The following is a 26,449-nucleotide window of genomic DNA, read 5'->3' on the forward strand; positions in this document are numbered from 1 at the left end:
AAGCAGGGTTTGACTCTGAAGTGAGACAGTGCCCAGTCTACTCACCTCCTGACGTGTCACTGGTTCCAGAACGGGTGCAAGCCTGTGCAGAATACACAGGCTTGTGTACACTGTGCGTGCATGATCCTCTGAGTCATCCACTACAGGCCCTACACTGAGTTTTTGCCCTAACAGTCATTTGCAATCAGCATTTGCATTAACAGGATCATTATTTTTATCTATTAGAATCTGGAGAGGGGAAAACACAAATCAGGAATATCTGCTCTATAAAGTAGCTTGCAATTGTACTGACTGGTCCAGTTCACTAATTCCTCTTCATAAACTGATAAAAAATCAGTTTAAAAAACCACACTAAAATGAGGCTGTCCCTCAAAACAGCTGCTAAGCAGAGACATATTACTACCTGATAAAAGTAAAACATTGTCTGAATAGAGCTTGATTCAAGCTCAGCTTGAATCAAGAGATGAGGGATTACAACACTGAGGAGAAAACAGTCACAAGAGCAGATTCTTCTTTACCCACTTAAAAGAGTGTCTGTAATGGATATCATTCAGCCTCTCTGTCTTGATGAGAAATATAGCAGACTGCTGGCAGGAACACTGGGCCTCCCTTGATTCAATCTTCAGTCCAGAAAAAGGGGTTGAAAACATGCTGAAGCAAAGCTATTTTTTTGTTTTATGTATGCAAAACAAGCAAGTTCCATAAACACACTTCAGAGACCTAGAGTCTATACACAAGTAGTCCAGGATGTAAACAGAGCATTTTATGCCTGTTCAGGTGAGGATAGTGAATGTCTATAACCACCACCATCTTATGAGTTCAAAAGAGTGAAGATTTCCCCTTTCCACAGGGGATTGCAGCAAATGTTTCAGCTATGGCTGAATAGCATTTTTTGGTTGCAAAGACAGGAGCAGATCCTGTTTGAGCACAAAGTACTTTTCACGCTACACCCTGAAGTCCAAAAGCAGAGGTTAAAAGTGCAATAGCAGCATTTGAAATCTGGCTGGCCAGCACCTTCCTCTGTTTTCCAAACATGATTAGTTTACCTTCTTCACAAAATAAGTCACTCAAACAACTTTTCCACTGTGTATTTTCCATTTCTCTAATCTCAAGAGTGAGCTTCCTAATTATACAAACATTCTCTTTAAAAGACCAGGAAAGAATTAATTAATTAATAAGAGAAAAATTAATAAAACATTTCAAAAGAGACATTATGGCAAAGAGCCATGACAGTACTGCAACCACAGGTCCAGTCTATGCAGAGCTATTCTCTGATGTCTCTTCCACATCCATCCTACCTGCTTCTTCCTGAAAGGCATGGTGGAAGGTCCAAGTGGCATTGAAATAAAACCTGGGAGTAACCTGAGGAAGGACCAATTTGCAACAATTGGAACATTTCCTAGTTTACCACAACACTCCTACCTATGTCTCCTCCAGATGACGAGGTGAGGAGTTCAATCAGGCCAAGTCTGCTTCTTCTGGCACCTTTGTGGAGCCTAAGAGATATTGAGAGTAAGAAATACTGCCTGCTGAATGAAGTAGGAAACATGATTTACTTCCAGCTTCCTCAGCCAAGGCCTGTTTCTCAAACATCAAGTGAATTTATCTCAAGCACTAGTATACATAGCTCCAGTTGGATATGCCATTTATCTCTCCCAAGGGGGAAGCCTGCAAGTGTTTTCACCACTCTATATATTTATAAAATTCTACTAGATTTAGAACTGAGCTTAAAATTTCAGTTTCTTTTTGGTCTACTCCACAATCTGGGTCACAGACCTGAGAATATTTCAGTACACTGTGATTACCTGCAGAAACTTGACCTCTGTGCCAAAAAAGCATTAAAAAAAACCACACATAACAGGCACCCCTAAAAGAATTGCTTACGTTATCAGAGCCACTATTCTTGTAGCAATTCTGTTTCACTTAACACCTGCAAAATTCCCATTTTGTATTGGGCCAGAGCTCCTTCACACAAGGTACAAAGTGTCATCTTAGTTTCAGTACTTCATTTAAAACTTTTATTTTCATTCCATTCCCCATTCCCTCTCAACTGACATCCTGCCTTTCAAAAAGTAGGGTGTAACCTTCATGCATATCCACTCAACTTCTGCCTAACCTCTTACCTGAAACTTGTGAGGTCACAAATTATGGATTCCACTTATTCCTTAACACCTGTATATTTCTTTCAAACAAACCAGGATGGAGATGTTTTTATGAATTCAGTCAGTCTTCACATTCCCAGAAATATTTTGCCAGCCTGGCTCAAGTTTTCAGCTCCCCTACAACTCATAAATCATTCCCATGTCAGATCTGTAAATGGATAAGCCTTGGTTAAGGCATCATTTTCCACCTGTGGCTCTCCATGTTTCTTTACCAAGGAGGAACATACATTTATCTCTTTTAATGAATGATTAAGACAAATAAATTCACAATCCATAGCAAGCTCAGTAATGACTCCTACAGATGGCTGTTGGAACTCTGTCACTAATTCAGCTAGAGGGAGATCACCCTTTGGTACCAGCAATTTACACATGAGGAAAAATTACACAGATCTCTTACCTGGTTCTTCACAAAAACAAAACACTCCAGAAATTAAAAAAAAAGAATAACATTCTGCATATTACATTATTGAGTAGCAACTCCATTTTTGTAATAGGTTACCTGAGCCTCAAAAAATGTGGTCAACAAGACTTGGTTAATTACTATGAAATACATTTCCTTATAGAAAAGCAACAAACTGTCTTCCAGAAACACAGAGAAATCAAATAGTATGATACCATATCAGCAATTTTTTTTGCTTCCAACACCTCTCACTTTCTTTTTCTGTGGTCTTAGCTAAACTGTATGGGATTTGTGTTAGAAAAAGGGTCTCTCCCTCTCTCTAGCAGACACAGCCTGACATTTTTTAACAGCCAGTAAGTTAAAATGGGCATATTCACATTAGTAACCATTTTAAAAAGCATTGACGAGATCAATTAACTGCTGAAACAACTTTCTAAGGATGATAATGGCTATCTCCATCACTGGAAACTTTCAGCTAAAGCTGAAAGCAACTAAAGCAGCTAAAGCTGCTCCTTACTAAGTAGTAATTACATTAATGGGATTTTGTGGTGGTCTTTATTAGTAAATTAAAATAGATTATCTGAATTTATTTATCCCCAGGCTGGAATATAAATCTTCAGAGTTTACCACACTCCTTTAAAGGTCAGTAAATCTATAATTATATTAATTTATCCTGTATATTGAAAGCTCTTACCAAACCAACTTAAAAAAGCAGGTGCAGTTTTCCTCTTTGTAGAATGAGGTCCCTGGAAGCACGTACAAAAGTAGCAATTGGACAGGGGAAGGAAAACAGTTCAGACAAAGCATCCACTCTGAAATGTTTAATTTTATTAAACAATCGTGTTTTACATGTCATCAGACCTAACCCCTGAAGTGCAAAAATGTTTCTGAGGTATTAAGACTGGAGGAAAACAGGCACAGTATTGGTTGTTAGGGATACTGCCCTACAGCACAGTGGAATTTGCAAACAACAGGCCTTTATACAGCATGTGCAGGGTCAGAGAAAACTGAGAACAAGACTGTATTTGTCTTTAGCCTTGAGAGCCAAAAAGCCCTGATCATTAGCCAGTTCTGACACAGACACAGTTAACACAGGATGATGATAAATATCAATGAGGTGTTTCTAGGCCAATATGTACAGTACACGAAAAATGAAATTTAACTGCTGTATGTGTGACCAAAATCCCAACTGTCTATCCAGTCCAGCTTAATATGTTGTGTCTATGGTGGCCTCTCTAGTACCAGCATTTTTGTCTACACAGCTAAGCCACTGCCTTGTGCTCCTGTTTGAGGGCACCTGCCCCTCACATTTACTTCAGGTAAGTCAGATGTTCATCAGACTAACTAGAGGCAAAAGTACAGTACTGCTTGTAGCCTGTTATCCTTCTAGCTGCCCTCTTCCCCTCATCCATGCAGTGGACAAGTCTAACTCATGCAGAAAATCTGCTAAAGAAATCAGCACTGGTTGATGACTGTTCACGTGGAAATGAAAGTTTTATCTGAGAACTGAAAATCTCACAGGGCAAAACTTGCCCTTAACAATTAGTATATTACTGAGAGCTTTACTCAGTTGCCAAATTGTGCTCCAAAAATAATTTTCTGTGAGGAAAGTTTGGGTGATACTTGATAAATGATACCCCCACAAGCCAATGGAAGATATATATAAGAAAACGCTTCCAAATTACAAATAAGTAAAAGTCACTTGTTCCAAGCCTCTCTTCAGTTATTTTTAGCCAAGACAGCTGAAAACAAATTCCTCCTGAGACACACTTGTATTTGTGAAAAATGTAATAACAAAAAAGAAGTTATCCTTATCTTACTAGGTGTTCATGAACTTAGGAACTTTCCTGAATACATCAGCCTTTGTATTAAAGTGACATACTTGGAAAGGTTCTCATCTGCAGCCTCTTCAGCTTTTAGACCTTACTGAGCAGATGAAGACATCAGCTCTATTGTGAGCACGTTCATGGGCAAATGTCATGCAGTCTGATCGCAAACACAATTGAGATTCTCAACATTTTCTAGGCTTGTTACCAACATCACTCTGCTTACGTACAAAACATCATCTAGCAAATCTACAAATACAGAATAGCTGGAACAGAAGCTGGATACCACTGGAGTGTTGCCTTAATATTACTTTTTAATGGAATCATACTTCACAGATGAGAAAGGCAACCCCAAACAAAAAGTGCAAACAAATCATCACTTTCAGTTGAAAACTGGGTTTCGGATGCCACTCAGGACTGAACTGTTGGGCCAGTTTCTGTGCAGAAGGGTTAGAGAACACACAAAAAAGAAAATGCTTGAAATTCCTAGGACGACAATGCCTGAAATCAGCGCACTGGTGACCGTGTTCATCTGGAAAGGAGGTCCGTTTGGGTGAGCTGCAAGGAGAAGAAAAATTCTCAGGTGACACCTGGTTTTATCTCTCATGAGTGCCACACACTTCTGCCATCCCCTTCCAACACCCAATACACGGTATAATTGCAAGGAAGGAACTAAAACTAGCTTACCTCAGAATGTGCACCTGTCTACTTGGATAAAGCTCATCTAAGTATATTTTGAAAACAGTTATTAATTCTTTCAATATCAATCATGTTGGAGGATAAAGACATGTGCCTTTTGAGGCATTATCCCTCATCTTCCAGTGACCAACCTGTGCTACTCAAGGCAAGACTATCATTATCCAAGGACTTATCCAAGAACTTATCCAAGGACTATCAACGTAGATGTATAAGGATTTGTGGCCTAATCAAGTTAATGAAAAGATTTCTTCCCCACTGTCATTGTCTACATTTCAATTCAAAGTCTATATAAATCAGCAGACATGTCTGGCACTGGATATTGGACATTCTGGAAGCTTGTTGCACACCTTCAGAAAGGGCTTCTTAATATGTTTATCAATTCTCAGATAGGAAAGATGACATATTGAGTACTTATTGCAGATCAGCAAGCTGCACATGGACCAGTTCTGAGATAATGGGCCACATACACCCACAGCTGGTACTGTGTTTTCCAGCAGGAGGGGAAAAAAAGCATTTGAGCACCCATGAGAATCTGCCATTACCAGTGGTGGAGAGTGAGGTGAAATGACAACACAGTCTTCATGTGAGAAACCAGACTGCTCCTCCCAGAAGCAGCCCCCTGCTCTCAATACCATTAATCCCACTCTTCTCACCCAAGCTGAAAGGAAATCAGCACTGTTGATCTGGTCACCCTCCCCTTCCAAACACTGTGCTGCTTTCTGGCTGCTGCAGCAGTAACCTCACCCCACTCTACCTCTGTGCTCTCCACAGAGACACCAACAGGCAAAGGAAAGGCTTTTGCTCTGTGATGGGAGGATGCTTCTTTTGTTGGATGGGAAGGAAACATAGCAGCCATCAACACAGCAAACTGTGTGCAGCATATAAAGAATTGCTTTTTATCATTTTAATCATATCCATGGGTAGGAGCACACCAGGGAACAATTAATTACAGGGAGAACTCTCCATGACAGACAAGAACAGCAACTGATTTTACATGTTCTGACTTGAGTAGAGAAATGAACAAATTGCATCAGAGTTCAGAATCAGAATGGATTCTTTGTTCCACTCAGTCCTGTTAGGAAGAAATACAAGGTGGAATGGCCCAATGTACCACCTGATGATCCTTTCTTAGCCATCAGCCACTCCTTGTTGCCAGCAGAAAATAGTAACAGACAGGCTGACACAAGTGTTCCAAGTGCCCAAAGGAAAAGCACCCTGAAACTTAAAGAGCTGAACTCCCCTGCAGCCTATTTCCTTCACTGCCCTAGCAGGGCACAAGTTCCATCCAAGTTTTTCCAAAGGCTCTTTGTGAGGTTAAACGCTAGGAGAACAGGAGCTGAAGCTCTGACCTTCTGGCTTTGAGATGTGAACCAAGCTAGACTGCACCATAACAACAATTTTCCTATTTTACTCCTGTGTGGCATGGGAAAATCTTACTGTTTAAATCTGGTTTTGCATCATTTCTCTGGTGGCTGTAATGTACCCTTCACCCTCAAATGTTGTAGCATCAGATCTTCATTTCAATTTCATCACAGGAATTAAAATTTCAATGTAGATGGTGTTGGGTGCACAAATTAAACTGAGAATTCCATACTCACCAATCACTTTCTTTTCAGAGCATGTTGGTATTGACTCATTTAAGCAACAAAAATAAATAAAAATTTTAAAAAGGAAAAAAATCCCAGTGTATAGATATTAATCAAAATGGTTCATCCTCAGTTCTGCTTCCCTCATAAACCCTCTTATGTTTCTTGAAATTCTGATTAACTTACCAAGCTGTGAATTGTTGGTTGGCGTCTCATCTATATTAAAAAAAAAAAAAAAGATGTGTTATATTTTTAAAATACCTATGCCTACCTCCTCCCTCTTGAAACACAAAAGCCAGTAGTTGTAGCTTTATTTTAAAAATACATCAGGTCAACTTTCCACATTGACTAGCAGCTTTTAGCATCTCTGTTAAAATATGGACAATAACATTAATTGCATGTCATTGCTTCATTTTTAATACCAGGAGATATTAAAATATTAATTTAAATTTTTAAATTTAAATTGTGGAAAAACAAAACAATACCACCTTAAATCAAGAATATCTTAATTGAAAAGGTGGCCAGTCCTGCTGTCTCCCTCAGTAACAACAGAAGCATAAGCACAAGGTTATATGTAAGCCCCTTCACTTAATCATATTATAAAATAGTTCTATAGGAAAAACCTTGAGTTTTACAAGAAAAAATATGTCAGCGGCCATAAATTATTACAAAAAAGTTCTTTTTGCCATGCTCATTTTCCTCTTGGCAGTTACATAGTGGCTTTATATTCAGGCTAACATTTGTATTTTGTCTTCAGTTTTTACTTACCAGTGTCCATTTCAGAATTTCAATTCTTGTCACTGTTTTGGGGGCTTTTTGTGCAATCTGTGAGCACAGTTCACATATACATTTGTTTTGAGCAGCTGTCTCCCAAGCTTAAGTGAGATATCCATCAAAAGCTACATAATTTTAACTTCACAAGTAGGTCCCTGCTTTGTCTCCATACAGAGACTAAAGCATTTTCTTCTGTGTACGCCTCCTGTAATGACTTATTTTGGATTAACAAAAAGGAATAACATTTCCCTGAAAAGAGCCAAATGTTAGAAATATGAGCTCAGAAACACTCGGGAGAAGGACCATCACTCTTTTGCAGCAGCACTCTTCTGTTCCTACCAAGGCAGCTGCATCAGCAGCCCCACTGCCAGAGCAGCAGGTGACAGTCACAGGGGGACCCAGCTACCTTGAGGAGCCCCTGCAGGAGCTGACGTGCCCAGGCCAGCCCTGGGACAGCTGCAGCTCCACCCTAAATGAGGGAAGGGCACATCTCTGCAGTCCCACTCCTGGCATATGGACTGTGGTGAGGCAGGTGCAGCAGGTTTGATGGGCTCTGGACAAATGTATCTGTGTTAAAGCTAGACCAGAGCTAGCCTTGAAAATAGTGTAAGCGCTTCCATGCACCCTCACATCAGTGCAAGCCAGCGCTACACCCTGGTATTCCTCATCCAAAATTCACCTAAATTCAAAAAAATTATCCAAAATTTTCCAAATTTATCCAAAATTATTCATCATCCAGATAGTTTTGGTCAAGTTCTCACATGACCTTCCCCCTTTTAGTTTGTTAAAACAGTTTCATCAACCTCCTGGTTCTTACGAGTTTATTTTCACAAAGGGAATTGACAGCAGGACTAATTCCCTGTTTCTGATCCAGAAGATAAAGGGAAATGCAAGGGAGATTGAGGGACTTGCCCAATGCCAATCATTAAACTTGTGTCAGAATTTAGAATTGAATCCCATTTTTTTTCAAGTACTTCCCATTAAACCATCCTTCTGTCAGCATGAGCAGAATGCTCCAAAAGCACACTATGAAGATGAAGAAATCATAAAAGCTTTATCCACCCACCTTTAGAATATGTTTAAAAATTATTTTCCTTTTTCAGCCTTATTCATGATTTTATTTAAACAACCTCAACAGTTGTCATGAAATTATACAATTGTTTATACTTTCTTTGGCACCATTAAACATCCATCAGATCTCTTTGCTTGAAGCTATGCAATATTTAAAGATAATTGATCAGTATCCTTTTATTTTAATTTTTGAATTGTAAAAATAGCATCCACAGCATTTGAATCATGAGCTATATTACCTACCAGGGGCTGCTTGTATAAGAAGCTGTATCTAGTTTCCATTCCTTGCCTAAGGCAGCATTACTCCAGCACGCTTGTTTGGCTGAGCAAATCCATCACTCATTTCCCATATGTACTCATGTATGCAACTTTGAAGTTAGTTCTTCTCACTTTTCTTGGCTAATCAGATGGCAGCAACTCAAATGGGACCATGTATAATGAAAAAAATCACTCATTTTCATTGCAGATATGCTGCTCATAACAGAGCCTGTTTGCTTTAGAAATGGTCTCTCGTGAGGTGGCTCCCCATTCTCAAGGGTCAGTTGCTCTCTTTGTATACAGGTACAACTACTTGGTATTTAAAGAAGGATTTTATTCTCAAGTTTTAAATTAGATTTCCTAGACCAGGTTCAGTCCTACTCTCAGCATCCTAAACCTAAGACTGCTAAAATCAATTGCTTAACTGCAACTACTTATAAATATTGGTAATTTGTAAAACTTAAACAGCAGTCATATAAATTTTTTTCAGAGACTGCAGGTTACATTTAGAGCTGCCTTTTATTTTTTTCCTAAAACAATTGGCAATAAAAATGAAAATCATGGAATTTCACCCTCAATTAAAACTGGATTTTGTCCCACTGTTTAAAATTTACAATGGTTTTGTCCCATTTCTTTCTTACAGCTGAATCTAAGAATAGTGTGCATTAATTTTAAGCAACATGTAGATAAAAACCCAGAGGGAAGCTGGAGGAAATGGTGAATAGAAAGTGACAGTGAATATTCATTATCCATCCAAATTAAATTGCAACACTGAACACAATGCCTTAAATTCTATTATCTCCAGTGAAATCTGACAAAAAAAATGTCAACCCACTGAGTCTGGACTTTTATAATAGCCTTATATGTGTAACAGTATCCTACGGTGATTTTATTGGAGGAAGAAGCATGTGAGAGCCAAACAAAAATAGTAGCTCAAAATTTCTACCAAAGAAAGTAGTAAAAAATGTCGTAAAAAATATTCAGTAGTAGTAAAAAAATACTCAGCAAAAAGTGACTGCAAATTTACATTAAACTGCAAAACATTTGCCCAGGTTTATGAAATTCCTGCAGTCCATAGAGAAAGATTGCTTATTCCTACCACTCCTTGTAATGATGGGGCCAGCAGAGATTACAGCATTGCCCGATGTGCTCTGAGGGCGCCAAGTCGTCCTTCCACCAGTGTCTCTTCTTTCTCTGTTACTGCAGATCTGAGTGGTCAATCAAAACAATCACAGACTCAGAGTGGAACAGAACTGTGGCCTTTTTGTGCATCCTGATGTAATATGAATTCTTTGGTAAGGAATACTACAACTTTGATTTTATTTCTTAGTATGCATTAAATCACTTTGCAATAAAAGCATCTGCAATATCGCCTAGGAGTGCATCTTATAAATTCCTGGCTTCCCATTTTATTTTGCCTCACTTTGTTTACAAAGCTACATTACTGTTGTGTACAAGATCCATCTTATAGTATATTAAATTTTCAGTAGTTAATTTCCCAAAGCTATGTTTACAGACAGTTTTCCCCAACAAATCTGTTTTGCTTGACAATCCCTATTTTAGCAAGCTTCTTGAGTGAGAGTTTGCACATCTTCCATGGAGTTCTAAATAGCAATGACACACTAAAACAATCCTCAGCACTCTCATCTGGAATGCGCCTTTAACATTTGTAACCTACCATCTACCTTAATCTATGGTACTCAAGTGTGCTCCAAACAGGAGCATTTCCTTAGTTTCAGCTCCTTGTAAAAGAACTTCAAAAACCTCAGAATATAAAATGAATGCAAAATGAATTTTCTAAATGTGTAACATAAAAATATAAAATAGCATACAAAATTTCAGGAGTATACTGAACTGTCCGCACTTTAAAATTCTAAATGGGAAGTCATTCAGTAGGAAACAATGCAGTGTTCTGAAGAGAGCACAGAACTTTGTGTTTATATGTTTATTTAAATGTTTCCATTTCCAAAATTTATTTGTTGTTCCTGATACTCCTAAAATTAGTTAATTTTAAATAGACATAACATCACGAACTTCAGCGCAAGAGTAGGTTTCAGATGATAGAGGAGATGATATACTCTAAGGGGCATGATGTTTTTTTCACTGTGAGAAACTTCCACAAATTTTCCTTGTCAGTATAACACCATTTTCTATAGCTTTAACTTTTCCATAAACTATATTCTAAGATATTTCTCTTCATCACTGTGATGATGGATCTCTTACTACTATACTAAGAACATCAACCTGAAAGCCATCTCAAAGTTGTTACTTTTAAAATTAAGGACCACAAGGCAAAGAAGTAATTTCTCATATACTCAATAACCTGTGTTTTGCAGGTCTAGTATTATTTTATCTCCAGATGACAGTATTCATTTCCATATTCTTCATCAGTAGTTTCACATTCCTCCAGACACAAAAAACATTCTCACTTCAGCCTCTACAAGTCGCTTTCATTCTGTGCCATCCAAACTTCCACAACATTTGTATGCAGAACTCCAGGATGCCTATTTTATACCCAGATAATTACAACTTACTGGCACAAGAAAGGGACAGTCATCTGCTCTGCATAACTTCGTCACACAGTGAAGGAAGACCGTGGACATCTTCTGGTTCTTGTGCTTCACAAAGCGAAACACCTCAAAGGAAAACCGGCCCATTTGACTCTTGCCGTTTTCAATTATGGTTGTCTGCGGGTCCTTGTCACAGCTAGTTTTGGTAGAGAAGAGTGAAACTGGGATGAGCAGCTCTGTTAGTATTTTGAAGCTCTTAGCTGGGAATATGATAGCTTAAGCAGCAAGATCAACGCTTTAGTTCCTTGGAAATGAAAATATCTGCAGATATAATCTGCCTGCACCATTAGGCTGCAGGTTCCTCTGCTGAAACACATTTCTACAAAACCACTGTTTTGTTTTGCAGCACCAGAGCTATAACCAAGGTACCATTTAATTCCACTGCTCAAAGAAACTTGAAACCTGAAGCAAGAAGCAGGTATGCTAATCAGTATAGACAGGCAACTCCAAATGAAGACAGTACTTCTCCATTAGGTGTCATGGATAAAATTTAAGACATTGCCAGGATATTTTTCAAAGTTCCAATTCAAATAAATGTTATTACTGTGAGTAGAAGTAGGAGCATCTATTTATATTTAATCATTTGCTTAACTACTTTCCTGGACTGAAGTCTCTGATGTTTTATATCATTGTAATTCACCACATTCACCTTTGGTAAAATAAAGGCCAGTTTTGCCATTCACTTTAAGCATTTATGTTATCTCTGGTAGAAGTACTTTGGATATATGCTTTTCTGTCTTCATAATTCTTATGACTTGGCACCTCCTTCTATGTTTATGTTCACCCAAAAAGAAGCTCAGACATGTTATCTATAAGCCTAGCCCTTGGTCCTATCTACTAACAATGCTTAAACTTTCCAGGCAGTTTAAGACACTACTATTGAAAAAGTTTATAATTATTTTTTTAAAGAAGGACCAACAAAATTCTGGGTTTGCAAGAGGCCCTACCTGAAGAAAAGGTCATATCGAAGATCATCACTAGGATTGCCAGATGGTGTGGTGTAACAGTAGTCCATCAAAACATTCCACCTGCACAGGGAGTAAAGGGATAGATGAGGGGAGCTGGCAATGCAAGCATGGCAGGGGTGTGAGTGAGGTGAGATGAAAGGACAGCACAGAAAAGCATACAAACAGGTAGTGCAGGCTGTTACAGTGAAACTGAGTTACCGTGTTAAACAGGTCACATGCCAGGCATCCTGTTTCTTCAACTTCTTAGAAGATTAAACAGCACAACATAGCAGCAGAACTTTATAAATCAAATAATTTGCTTTCATGTAAGTCAACCACCACACCAACACACACTGCACACCTCCTCTCAGAAATCATGGCCACAAAGGACTAGAAATCAAAACCAACCCACTTTTAAAAGCCCTGGATTTTCTCGTTTGGTCCAAGAGAGGCCTATTCTTAAATAAAAAAGCAATATAGGATTTAAAGTCTAATTCAGGAAAACTTTCATAATGAGACCTGCAGCAAAATATGCATTCACTGCCAGGGACCTGACACCCTCCAGCTGAGAGCAGTGATTATTGAACACCAACCATTATTTTGAAATACAAAAAGCAATGAGGAAAGTACATGATTCTAAATCAGATAAGTAACAGGAGCTAAAAAGCAAGCAAGATAAGAAATAACACCCTCTATGGTACCTGCCATCAAGGTTGGTTGCTCTTACAGCTGCATATATTTTGGTTTTCAAAGGTAAACCTGTGCTTGGAATAAGGAGTTGCTGGCTGTAGGTTGAATCCTGTAAAATAAACATTGCCTCAATTGTAACAGAAATTCCACTTTAACAACCCATCTGCAACCAGACTGAGCTCTCAGCAATTTTTCTGACCCTTCTGTGTAGAATGATTGCTACTTAGTTCTCTGTAAGGGAAGAAGCAAGAAGTAATGCCAGAGAAATTGCCTACAAGTTTGTCTGTAAAGACTGGCTTTGCCCCATGCAACAATTTGGGAGAATATATGATTTAATAAGGTGGTTGGCTCAGTGATTAAGCAAAACATATCATTCATTGCCACTTCAGTAAGTCTCCCAGAGCTTACAGGCACACAGAGAAGATACTCCGGTTTTCTAATAAAGGAGATTTACGGGGTTGTCACAATGCACTCTTTCCCAGGAAAGGTTGCTGAGGTTATTTGAATTAGTGGAGTTAGCAATATTATCCATGAGATGTTATATATTTCAAACTATAGTCTGTGAGAACAAAGACATTCTGCTATGCCAAAGTGTAGTTTCTGTCGAAGTGGCTTATTGAAAATCACAAGTAACAAACATTTTCATTTAAATTGTAGTATTTCAAAAGAACTGTTTCAAGAAAGCTGTATTCAACACAAAAGTTGGGAATTCCCCATATACTACTACTTAAATATAGCTGTTTTACTGGGGCTTTTTGTTCAAAATCTCAACCATTAACATCACTTTACCAACAAAGCAATGAAAGAGATCTGCTCAACAGAGATTAACTGAGAATATCAAAATGCACTACCTGGTAAAGTCACCATTGTCAAATACAGTGCTAATACAGATAGCACAGTGACTCAGCATGTTGAGACCTCTTGTCAAAGTTCCAAACACTCGATATATATGAAAAAAACTGGTAGATAAGACTTCATCCAGGTTCATTGTGGCAAGTGAGACCATGGCAAGCAGCAAATGACAGCAACAAGAGGGTTTGCACCAGAGACCAAGTGATTTTTTTTTCAAATGCCAAAATTAACAGCATGCCCAATATCTAATCTATGCAATATCAGAGGCCTTCAGGTAGGCTTAATAATAATCAGATTAATTATACATTTCTATAACAGTTCTGCCACATTTTGCAACTGATTAAAAAGTGCAAGACCTTCACTATTACACTCCATAGTTGCTCTTTATTCTTTAAGAGTAGTTTTTATTCATTTAGAGAGATGTTTGCAAAAAGGCATAAAAGCACATAGCCACTTAGGCTCTGTGAAAGCCTATTAAACATTTTGCTATTAAACTCTGAGTCTACCATAACAGCTCTTCTCTTTCCTAACAATGACATGTACTAGCATCACAAAGTAAATCTAAACAACACTTTGTGACAGAAGACAGAGGTAAGCTTAGAAGATGAAGAGTCAATGTTAAGAAATAGCCATACAGCTAAATTTGGAGAAGACAGCTTGCAGTCAAGAGACAAATCTGTACACATCCCCTCACTAATTGCAAGGGTGGACATGAGCCTTGAGGCCCAAAACAAGGACTACTAACAGGGATCAAGCGAGCTCACAAGACAGCAGGTGTCCAGAGGCACTCCCAACAAGGAAAGATGCAGGCAGTGCACAAGCTATCCATGTATTTATCCAGCCCTGGGGAGTGAAGCAGAAGGGCATATCCACCACTGGAATCTGCCAGCCTTAGCAGTATTATTCATTGACAGTGCTACTCATTAGGGCTAGTCATGTGGCTGCTACCACCACTGGTGACGGTCAACTTGTAAACTTATACAGGGGTGGGCAGGATGAAAGCACATTTTGGCTTTTGGAGATCTCTCCAGGAAATAATGTGCTCAATATGAGCATCAATAGCATTTATTCCTGGCTGTTTGCTGAACCAGGCCCTGAAAGGCAGTCAACATGCAGTGGTCAATGCTTGGTTTGACTGAGAAATTTGCCTTCTTCATTCTGCCCCATCTTTTTTGATCACAGGTTTATTTAAAAATGAGAGAACTATAATCATCATTTTAACAGATTATAGGTTGTTATTTGGAGCTTTGCTCTTTCAAACAAACATGATTTTTTAGAGAATGCCATTGAAAAATGTCCTGTTGCAATATTTATAGCTCATTATGTTCAAAGCATAAAGCATTGACTTTTAAATCAGTTGCATGAATTATAACTCAGCAACACGATGGCATGAATAATAATGCAAAAAAAAATCGGATTCATAATTTACAAAAAATGATGCTTGATAGATTGAAAAATTGATATTTAAATCAGGTATTTAAAATGTATGAGTAAAAATTTTAATCAACACAAAAATATAATTTCAGGGATTAATGTTAAATAGAGGTCCTTGCATTTTTCATGTTTCAGTGACACCAACCCATTTACATGGTAAAAGCTTTTACAATAATGCATATTCAAATTATCTAAAACATAAGGAAGAACCATTGGATGAAAACTGTCATAATTATTAACCCTTTAAATCTTTAAAGTCCACACCTTAAGGCAGCATATACATCAGGATATAGATTTGGAACTGATGCATCCTTCACAACAACCACAGATGATTGAAACACTCTGATGAGGCTTGAACATAAAAATACCACAGCCAAAGTGCTACAGTTCATTGCTATGGGAATAGGTCTGGAATAATTTTATAGAATTCTACAGAGTACTCTCTGTTTAGGCACAAAGCACCTATAGACACACAGAGAAACATAATAAATGCAAACAAAATATGCACTCTGCAGTATGATTGTTATGGCTACAATTGATGGGTCACATGGCACTACCAGCTGGAAGGCAGAGCTGTAAATTGAGGAACTGTATAAATACAGGACAAAAAGACTGTGTCTGTCCTCAAAGACCAGCCATATAAACACAAGACAGCAGGTACATGCAAACAAAAAGGAAGAAGGAATTCAGAGAAGAAAGATGCCTGGAAGAAAGTCTTGGCTCATGGGGGGAGTGGGAAGAAAACAGCAAATTATGAAGAGGAATCTATACTTTCATCTGCTAAAACAGTTTGTAACCACATAGCGCAGAGATTAATTCAGTCCAGGTCATACTGTGTTTTGTACTCACATTGTAAAGCAACAAATTCAAAGTGCTGATAAATGTACCATTGTTCTCTCTTACAGAAATAGCAGCGGATGACCTACAACAGACCCAGAAACCAAAAAACCATCATGAAGAAAGATACCTTATTTTTGTTTTTGCATACTTCAGTAGGCTTTATCATTAAAAAACTCAATGAGTCATATCACAAGGAGTTAATTTATGCATTTGGGTTATAAACTTCAGAAACAGGAATTTATAGTGGAAATACTGACAGTCTTAACTATGCAGAAAATAATGGATGGTACTGGAAACACGAATCAGAAAAATAATTAGCAGAGAGGCAAAATGACAAAAAGGAACTCACTTGACATGATGTACAAAGTTTACTCATGGAAATATTTTCTCTTGCATTGTATATTTACAAGTTTCTATTTCATGAAGAATTTTTTTTTCTGCTATAATTTTTGAGAAGAAAACCTGAATTTTAAGGGAAGTTTTACATTATCTAAGGGTCTCTTCATAACAGCGGGTCTTCATAAATTATATTATCTCATATAATGACACCACAGAATTTTCTTTTTCCTTGCAATACTTCTTCTTTTGGTGCTTTTTCCTTTCCCTTTATTCTTAAACAGCCAAAATTGCTACAATGCTGTTTATGGCCTGCACATATACATGCTCACACAACCATGGGGATGAAACACATAGAAATGAAAAAGCACTTACGAAGCAAGCTGGGTATTGTTAACCAAGTACTCCAGTGGGTAGCTACAGCTAAATTTGTACAGAAGCCCAGGCAGATAGCTGATAATCGTTGGTGGGTCTGGTGTATCAATATAGCCTGAAACATTACCTATCTGTACCACTGAGGTATTTCCATAAGCATTGCTACCTCGAGCTGAGGATACCTATTGAGGAAGAGAGAAAATTACTATTAGCTGAAGTTAACTGTAGAGCAAAAGAACTTAAGGACACTGATGGTTTAGTCCATAATTTACCCTGAAGTATCTTTACTAAAACATTCAAAAATTATTTAGTTTAATAACATCTTCACTGTGTTCTGTTTTTCACCTCCCTGGAATCCTGCATATAAATGTCACAAGCTGTATCCCTGTTCTTAGAAGAGACTTGAGCAACATTTGAAAAGAATTATGGATCTTGGAAGCATATTTTTTTGGTAGGTACTTTTTTTCTCTATATTCCCAATTAATTTATGCAACTTATTGGGAAAAACTAAAGCTACTTTTCTATTAATGTTGAAAAGTATTACCTTACAATGAGCTTCTATATCCAATAAAAAGGCCAACACACAAGCAATTTTGTCCACAGAAACAATATTCTCTCACTGTTGTGCTTCAGTTTGGACATCAAAAATAAAGTACTTTTATAAGCAGATACAATCCAAATAGTTGAACTTTGAGCGTGGCTGTCTTTATATTATATATTTCTAAATCTTACATATAAACTATAAACTGTCAGAAATTACAGAGCTCAAAAGTAATACAAAATTAATGTCAATGCAACCTGAATTGCATCCACGTGCTATTCTGCGTTGCTCAGCTCACAGAGTGTGAAGAGCCTGCAAGAACACACAGTCCTCAGGAAAACTGAGGGACACTTCCCTGCTGGTATCAGCCCAGCCCCACTCTATCTGTAGCTACTGATGTGAATAAGGGGGCTGTTTGAAAACAACTGAGAACAGCACAAATTCCTTTCTCAGTAGGCACAGACACAACAGGGTAAATTAACATGGCACTGGATTTCTACTGCAGCCTTTCTTTTGTACAACTGTATTAGCAAAACAGATGTTCTCAGTAGCTTTAAAACACATGGTTTCTTAAAAAACTATTTGATTATGGAAGAATCATCCTTAGGTGCACATGAGTCGTAGCATTTTGCAGTAAGTAGCACAGGATGCACAGCAGGAATTTTGATTTCTTTGTCCATCAAAAACACACCTAAAAGACAGAAGCCGGCATGCATTTTGCCCATAGCATACCTAATTTTTTTAATGGCACAAAAACGTTGAAAATAGAATTTTCCAGGATCTGAGTTTTTGCCTAAACAGTACAGGCTAAATTAGGCTAAATTAGTACAGTCAACCAAAGCTTTTTTAACTTCCTCACCACCCTACTCCCATAAAGTAAAAAGCTGAGCCTTCTGTGTTACAGAAAGACATGGGTTTTACACAAGTTCTGCCTGAACTGTTGTCTTTCCTTTACTTTTATTGAAAATTAGCTTGAAGGTCTTCGCTGTGAAACACTGCCAAGAAATGCAGGGGATTGTAAAACTCCAGTGTGGGGAACATGATAAAAAATGCTCCCTGCTCCATTTTTGTCTTCACTTGGGGGCACAGCATGAATAAACAGAGAGGATGGAGGAATGTTTTTTATTATATTTTTAGCAGCTGCTTTGTCTTTGTATTCAGTGCAGCCTGATGGGGGACTTCATGGGAAGCTCCAATTATTTGGACTTATCAGACCAGGGGGTCTTTTTGTTTTGTTTTTTAAACATCAATCTCTTACAATTATGATCAAATAGCAAGTTCGGAGACTTTACAAGGTGACCAGCTACACAGGAACAGGAAGAAGTTGCTTCCTGAAAAATTCCTCTACTGCAAGTCATAGAGGTGCTACAGCTGGAAAAGAGAGTCCTGAATTGGCTGAACTGGGTTTTGTTGAAAGTTTAAGTCCTAAGTCTTAAAATAAGATTTTACCCTAAGTCACAGAGTGTATCAAACATTTCAGCAAAATTATTTGTAACCAAACAGGGGGTTTGTTATAAAAATTGACAGGGAGCAAGTACAAATAAGATTTTGGAGATAATAAAAGACTTGAAAATAATACATTTTTAAACTTTATTTTTAAGTGATTCATATGTACATTGATATCACTCAATGTGATACACATGAACTATTAAACTCTCCACTTCTTCAAAATCTAAGGCATGATCAGCAAGACTTTTAGAAATACCTTGGAACAATCTCATTCTTCCACTGAAAAAATACTTTAAAATAATTACACTTTCTAATCAGACGACAAATGTGTGTCCTACCATATTTTCTCAATAGTAATCAAGATTATAAATTACCAGCTTCCTGTGGTTTGTTTCCAACTGGACAAGACAAAGTAAATATTATCTATGAAAGATACAATGCTGTCAAGGGCATTCACTTGATCCTATGTATATATAGCCATGCTATAATTTCACTTTGATTTGGTCTTACCACTAAAGTGTTTCCACAGGATTCCAAAGTACTCAGATTGATGATGAAAATGACCACTGCTGGAAAGGTGTTATTATTGATGAAGCCCCTGCAGTGGGCATCCCCATGTTTCCCATTCAGTGCCAGATCTGTCTCAGAATAACCAGAAAAAAGAACTGTGCAAAAATTTATCTTCATAGTAATTGTCTGTACTCCACAGAAAACATTGATATCTCGCTCAGCTGCAACAAAAACACAGGGAAAGACATTGTAAGAAGATTTGAAGTAATCATTATACAACTATTATAGCAGTTAGTCTAGTGTTGTGACTTCCAATCAAATAATTTTTTAGATTTCAGTTTCAGGAAAATATTAGAGTATAAAGGTAGGAATTTCATTAGTCTGAAGAACAGATTTGACTCTACCATTTTTCTGAAGAAAAAACCAAAAGTTAATATAGTAACATAGCGTAAACAAGCAAGAAATATATTAATCCCGCAGCAAATCTTTTAGTAGCACATTTGTAAAATGAAACACTGCAATAGAGTAGAAAACAGCAAGTGTTTAAATATTTGGAGTCTGATTAAGCAGCCCCCTCTGGAACAGAAATTTCCAGCAATTTTGAGAAATAGAGAAGGCCAAGCTCTGCCCCCCAGCCCACTCTGGCATGAAAACTGGCTACATTTTTCTGAGTTGTCTGGAGTCCACTTTGTATGAGATCACAGTCTCAGGCTGTGCAGACTTTGAAGTACAATCACAGCATATCAGAGTAATTTATTATGATCTCTCTAAAGTTGGTTTTCCCTGGATTTTGGCTTTGGGTTTTTTTTTTTTTTAAGAACCATCAACTTGAGCTTTAATGAAAAATCAGTTGGCTCTTGAAAGACTACGATCAATACCACAAAGCATCTTGCAATCTTTCATTCTGTGCATTATGACAACACAAAAGACCTAGAAAGAAGCAGCTGTTAAAACTGATCAATTTTTGAAAAGCAAAAAAAGTGTCTTCGCCAATTTGACCTTTTATTCAAAAGCTTTGAAGATTGCTATGTTCTGAATGGAAAAGCATCAGGTTCAGATACAGGCACAAGCAACAGACTGTTTTCCTTTAGAGCTCTAACGTTGCTCTTCTTTAAGGTCTTCTTTGCCCATAGATGGCTGGGGGCCTGTTCTGGCGTTTCCCCCCAGTGCTTTACAAAAATACATACTGCATTGTATTAAACACAGACATTACTCTTTTATAGAACTAATTTATTACATCTGTTTAAAGATTAAGGGCTATTAAAAATTGTAGAACAACTTCAGTCAATACTGTACCATTAAGCCTGCTAAAATGAATTGTTTCACTTCGTAGTCACAGCAGAGAGGAAATGAAATTTCCATTACAATGAACTAGTTCTTCCCCCATGGTACAGGAGCACAAGTAGTTTAATTTAGACAGCTTTAATGGTGGCTTTCAAGCCAAAACAATCAAGTGCAGAAAATAACAGGCCAAACTTAGTCCTGAGCTAATGCCATGATAAATGTTACTCACTGGGTGTAAATCTGGGCAGAAAGGTACTGGAGGCGAGAGAGGAGTTGAAGTGATTTGGCATGAAATTCTCCTGGTTTGTACACAATCATAATCCCACTAATGTAACGCACAAAGATCAGGAAGCAGCATGCCTTCGTTTTCTCTGCAGGAGGACTATTACCATCCATTTAATGAGTGTACCAAGGTAGAGGGGCCAGCACAAAACAGGGAATGGCAAAGTGTGCATTGATGCTTCCTTGGACTGATGCACAAACAGATCATAACGAATTACAGGATGTAACAAAGTAGCTCAGGTAATTTCATAACTCACTTTAAGCCTTTTCAGAAAGCAGAATAATAACTTTACCAATTAACATATCATTACTGCTTGCAAAATTATCATTTGACACTATGGGAGATGAGACTTATCATACAAAACCAACTTCTGCGTGATACAGGAGGAGGATAAACAACCTTTCCAGACTTAAACTTTTCTGCCCACTATTTCATGAGGAAGTATTGCTGCCAAATTAGTCCATTCTGGAAATAAAACATTTTTCGTGCAGAAATTTATCTGAACCCAGTCCCAAACAGATCTAATGCCCTCTTAGATGCTAAATATCTAGCACATTTCTTGACAATTTGGGAGTGTAAATATTATTCCTATATAAGTTAAAAGAAACAAACCAACAAAAAGTATTTGCATTCCTGCATTAAAAGCCTCTGGTTTTCTGAGTCAGAGGAGTGATGGCTTGATGGTTATGGCACCCAGCTGGTGAAGTCTTAACTGCAAGGGCTCAGAGCTTCCATACAGGCAAATTTGGTTTCTTTCTGACTCAAATCACACAAGCTATCTACAGCCAGAAGTGCTCATGGATGTCTCTCAAGCAAGAGAGTAAAGCCCAAGAGGTACACAGATCCTACAGAAACAGAGACCATCTCGAATTATGGGCAGACTCATGGGGACAAATGCTGGGAGCTTCACTGCCCACTTCTGCTCTGTTACCCCTCCACACATTGACAACTCACCCCAGGACAGGCAGCAAAAAAACCCTCAGAGGAGAAGAGTTTCCACAGAACACCATTGATAAAAGTCATTCCATCAGAAGAGGAATGAAAAGACCTCTGTAATTCAAAACCAGTTTCTCCTCATGAACCTCCTCTTTGATCAAATCCCTGCTTTGATATTGAATTAAAATGCATAGTGTATATGAAAAAGCTGCAACATTTCCTCAGTCCCTACAAAGTTCTCAACATGAACTCAAGACAAGACCCCCTAAATCAAAACTGCATGTCCCAATGGAGACAGACTACTATGGCTCTATGCCCCAGAAGCCTTCTAAAAGCTATGCTTCACTGCAATGCAGAACTAAAGTTTTTCCCTATGTAAGCTTTCTAAATGATGGCAAGATCTAACCTAATTATGTATTCTCTAGAACAAATCTATCTTTGGTACAAAAAAATCATTTTTGCATTTTCAGTCTACCAAAAATGGGGCTATTTTTCCTTCGTTCTTGATGACTACTGCATACCTGCACTCTTAAATAAACCTGCAAACTGCAGAAACAAAAGTTCTGTTTGATTGTCATCCGATTTATGCAGCACTATTCCTATGCAAGAAGTCACCTAAGCAATGAATGATAAAAGCACAAACAAATGAAAAATGGATGAGCTCCATGGTTCCTCTAGGAAGGCTTCATTTGTCCTCTTTGTTGAAGACAACTCCTGTTTCTTATCAACATTTAAAGAAAAAGAGGAGACAACTGCAACACCCAATGGCTTCTCCAGTATATGCACGTCATGCTTGGAATTCCAGCTGACAGCAATAAAGACTCCTTGTGTGGAACAAATAAGGAACAGGAAGAAAAATCTACCCACAACAAGGCTCTGTGAGTACTATCTCAACCTGGAAGATACTGGTTTTAAAATGTTCTCCTTTTTGACCTCTCCTGAGCCAGGTGCTGGGGAAGCCAGCACAGGAAGATTGAGCCCCTTCTCCCTGCAGAGGCTCTCTCCATCTTCAGCAGCCTCACAGCTCCAATAGCCCCAGCCCATTACATAGCAAACCCTTCTGCATATTGAAAATAACACCTGTCAAATTGGGGCAAAAGGGGTTCCTGGCTTTTAACTCCATCTCAGATGCACAACTAACAAACAGAATTATTTTTCTTTCCTAGCTCTCAACATCAACAGTAAGACTGTTGATTAAATCCTGGCCTTTGAATCTTTTATGACAAACAAGAAAAAGAAGGACTCTGCTCTCAGCACTTATGGCCAGTTAGGGGTGATTAGAATTTACTTTAAGAAAAATCTGTTTGCCTGTAACCTAAACAGATTTTCTCCCAAGTCAATGAGATTTGGCAGACATGGAATCTGATACGATTCATTTTTATGAGGCAGAGCTGCAAGAGGCCCCTAAGTATCCTCAATAAGAGATGAATTCAATTCGCAGGTATCGCATTGCAAACAAACATTGGCACAGAGCAGGTGCAAAAAATGACCAGAGAAAAATTTTAAAACATAGAAAGAGGAACATAAACTTCCCTCTATCTGTTGCAAACATCTCAAGAAGTCTGAAATTAGGACCAGATAAACCACAATTACATAAGAAACTCAAAAGGTAACTCCAAAGCAGGTGGGAAAATTCACTCACACTTCAGAGGTAAGCCTGCAAAAATTGATGCTAAGTGGAATATATATATTATGAATAGAATAGGAATATATACATTAAAAAGTAGTTTGCAAAATACTCAGCTAAATTGTGATTTTCTTGGAAATGGAGACAATGTACTTAATCTTCTTTGCATGTCTTATTTCACTGTTCTTCACATTCATATTGATTAAGTGGAAAAGAATCAAACCTACTGTTGGTCCTTATGCCAACAAAACACCTAGCAGTGTGATAGTAACATGGGAATCAATAAACCGACTTTCTGCCTTCTGCTGACTTAAATTTAATAAAAGAGCTGACCCCTCCTGGAAAAAAAAAAAAAAAATCAAAACTTTTATTATTCAGAAAGCAACAACAGGAGAGGTATTACAGTGTAATACTACACTGAGTGTTCATTACTGAACTATTCAAGTCAATCGCTATCTCAGAAAAACAAGATATGAGAGAGACAGTACTCACAGGCTTCTTTTTATTATTATTATTCTGCCCATGGTACAACTGAAGCAGGAAGGATCAGCAATGTAATAGAAACTAAAGGAGCCTTTGCCTTAGTAAGCCTTGATACCATGACACCAAGACTGACATTTCATTTCTATTTCTCATTGCATTAACAGCTCTGAGCATCCAATGTCCCCAGAATGACTTCATTCCCATTTTCTTAGAGGAAAGAAAATACATCATCTATAGACACAACTTATTGCTTCACATGTCCCTAAGCAAGGACTTAATGTTGAAGTGAGGCACTAAAATTTTGCCATCAAGGTAATTTTGCTTAAAATAGATACCTATTTCTTTATTTTATTAAAAGGATATAATTATATTCTCTTACCCAGGAAAAGAAAACTATAAAACCCAAACGTGAAAGAAAACCCAGTTAGAAGTGTGAGAGTGTTAAATCTATAGAGAACATTTACAACAATATGAGCTCTGGTGAATGTCTCGGACAGTTTAGAGCACTGGCAAAAGCAGGTCAAGCCCCACTGGTGTGAGGGGAATTGTTTGCCTTGCTACCAGGCTCAATTTGACCCATTGTGCAATTAAGAAGGAAGTAAAGTGCAGCATTAGGCAAGTTCATTGTCACAAAAACAGTTAACACTCACTTAATGTGGAGTCCTACCCCCAGGCCTTAGACAGATTTAAAGCTCCGTATTTAAAAATAAGCACTGCTTTGAACCAAGACAATAAAGAAGCCATTAGAAAAAAGTCTATTAAATACTTACCAGGAAACCTGCTATGGAGGTTAGCATCGCAGTTGTATCCATTGAACTGAGCAGTCACTGGGAGCACTTTAATCGTCAGCAGGAGCAGCAACCATACCTGTTCCATTGCAAAACCTAGCAAAACATGGAGTGGTTATTATACACATCTGTTCATTGCATTAAAGATGCTCACTGCAAACATTCTACTGCTGGGAGGTGATGATCTCCAGCAAAGGAACTGGGGATAAAGCTCACAAGCTTCTGGGAAAGAGGTCACAGACAGCAGGGCCCATTTCTCTGCTCCTGAGTAATGCCTAATTTCTATTAGCTTCTAACTTCAATCATAACTTGTGACAAAATAAAAGGCACTCAAGAATAATAGAAAAGGAAAAAAAAACAAGCCTAAAATATAATGATAGATTGGAATTGCTTGAATATTTAAATTCCAACCATTTTTTGATGTTTCAGCGTAAAATTGCTGAAGAAAGACATCTTGGCTATAATAAAACTATTTTTCCAAGTCATAGAAAACCACAGAAATAAATGGTTAGCTCAGAAATTCTGGAGGTTCAAGATCTTTTAATAAAAACTGGTTCATATCTATTTGCCAAACATTTATTCTTTGCAGCACAAATGCAATTAAATTGAGCTTCCACAAAGAGCTGGTACAGACACTTGCATCTACTTGAATTGTATCTGGCAATCAGAACATATGAATTTCAAGTGTTCTCAGTAATGATTCCTTTTGCAAGGAAAGCTCCAAGGTGTAATACCTGTGGTATTTACCACAACCAAAAAAAATCCCAACTTCTTATACATGTCTGTCAAAAACATCCCAAAATATTGAGATTTTTGTCAGTGAATCCAAGTGCACTAATTTTTTTGTTTGGTTTATTTTGTTTGTTTATTTGGGGTTTTTATATATGTAAGATTTTGTCATTCTAGAGAATATAGCTGCTGATGTAGACCCCAAATGTGGCAATGCTCTCTATTTGCCTAGACAGGAACTCAGCAATTCTAAGATTTAGGGAATTGCTTCCTCTAAGACCATAGATCACCTCTCTCCAAGTGGATAAGGTACATGTGCAAACTCCAGAGATGTAGCACACCAAATTGCAGCCATACCTGGCATGGCAAGGGACTGTCCTGCATTGCTGAGAAGAGCTGGCCACAGCACATGGAGAGAACACTTGAGACAAACTCTAACTCTTTACTGGATCTTTCAAGGCTACACAGCAGTGTGAGCTACTTCTCCTCAATAATGCAAAAGCTGCCACTAATTTTCAAACCATGCTGAAAGAAAGACCCCTAGAGGACACTCCCACATGCTTTGTCAATTAACAGATCAACTCCAAGAAAACACTGACCCAAATTCTACTAAAAGGTCAAAGGTGTGTCCAAGTGTACAGCCAATGATTCCTGTGCAATTCTGCTCTGAAGTACACGGAATAAAACGCAGAATTGGAAACACCAGCTTCCAGTTAAGCGTGCACATTTGGGAAGTCAGGTGTAACTTTTGCTACTATCACATCCAAAAGCAGCTCTCCCACCTAGTTCTTCACAACTTTCTCAACGAGTGAGTTACAGCAACAATGCAACCTCCTTTTTGTTTCAGGTGGATACCTAATTCCAAACAAAAGCACTCTTTGACTCTCAACACTTTCTCCATTAGATTCCTGTGGAGATTGACAGCACTTGCAGGTAATGTTGATGAAGAATTGTGAAAACATAAGAAAGAAAATAAAATTTCCAACTGGGTTGCTATGA

General features: G+C 37.9%; 1 protein-coding gene across 1 annotated transcript; it reads right to left on the reverse strand.

Moving 5' to 3' along the window:
• Positions 1-4,770: 4,770 nt before the first annotated feature.
• On the reverse strand, positions 4,771-24,809 carry ZPLD1 (zona pellucida like domain containing 1). The gene is made up of 10 exons (XM_054628128.2): positions 24,704-24,809; positions 19,321-19,541; positions 16,821-17,002; positions 16,119-16,191; positions 12,995-13,092; positions 12,294-12,374; positions 11,311-11,482; positions 9,876-9,984; positions 6,860-6,889; positions 4,771-4,946 (listed from the first exon to the last, which is right to left on the reverse strand). Exons 1-10 carry the CDS (start codon positions 24,807-24,809, stop codon positions 4,771-4,773), a joined length of 1,248 nt encoding a protein of 415 aa, XP_054484103.2.
• Between the last annotated feature and the right edge of the window lie 1,640 nt (positions 24,810-26,449).

This window comes from Agelaius phoeniceus, chromosome 2 (assembly GCF_051311805.1).
Source record: "Agelaius phoeniceus isolate bAgePho1 chromosome 2, bAgePho1.hap1, whole genome shotgun sequence".
In the NCBI taxonomy this organism is placed as follows: Eukaryota; Metazoa; Chordata; class Aves; order Passeriformes; family Icteridae; genus Agelaius; species Agelaius phoeniceus.

Coding starts and splice junctions, on each gene's coding strand:
- ZPLD1 (XM_054628128.2), bottom strand. CDS start 24,809: ATGGAACAGGTATGGTTGCTGCTCCTGCTGACGATTAAAGTGCTCCCA. Junction 16,192..16,820: donor AACAATACCCAGCTTGCTTC/GTAAGTGCTTTT, acceptor GGTCTGTTGTAG/GTCATCCGCTGCTATTTCTG. Junction 12,375..12,994: donor GCAACCAACCTTGATGGCAG/GTACCATAGAGG, acceptor CTCCCTGTGCAG/GTGGAATGTTTTGATGGACT.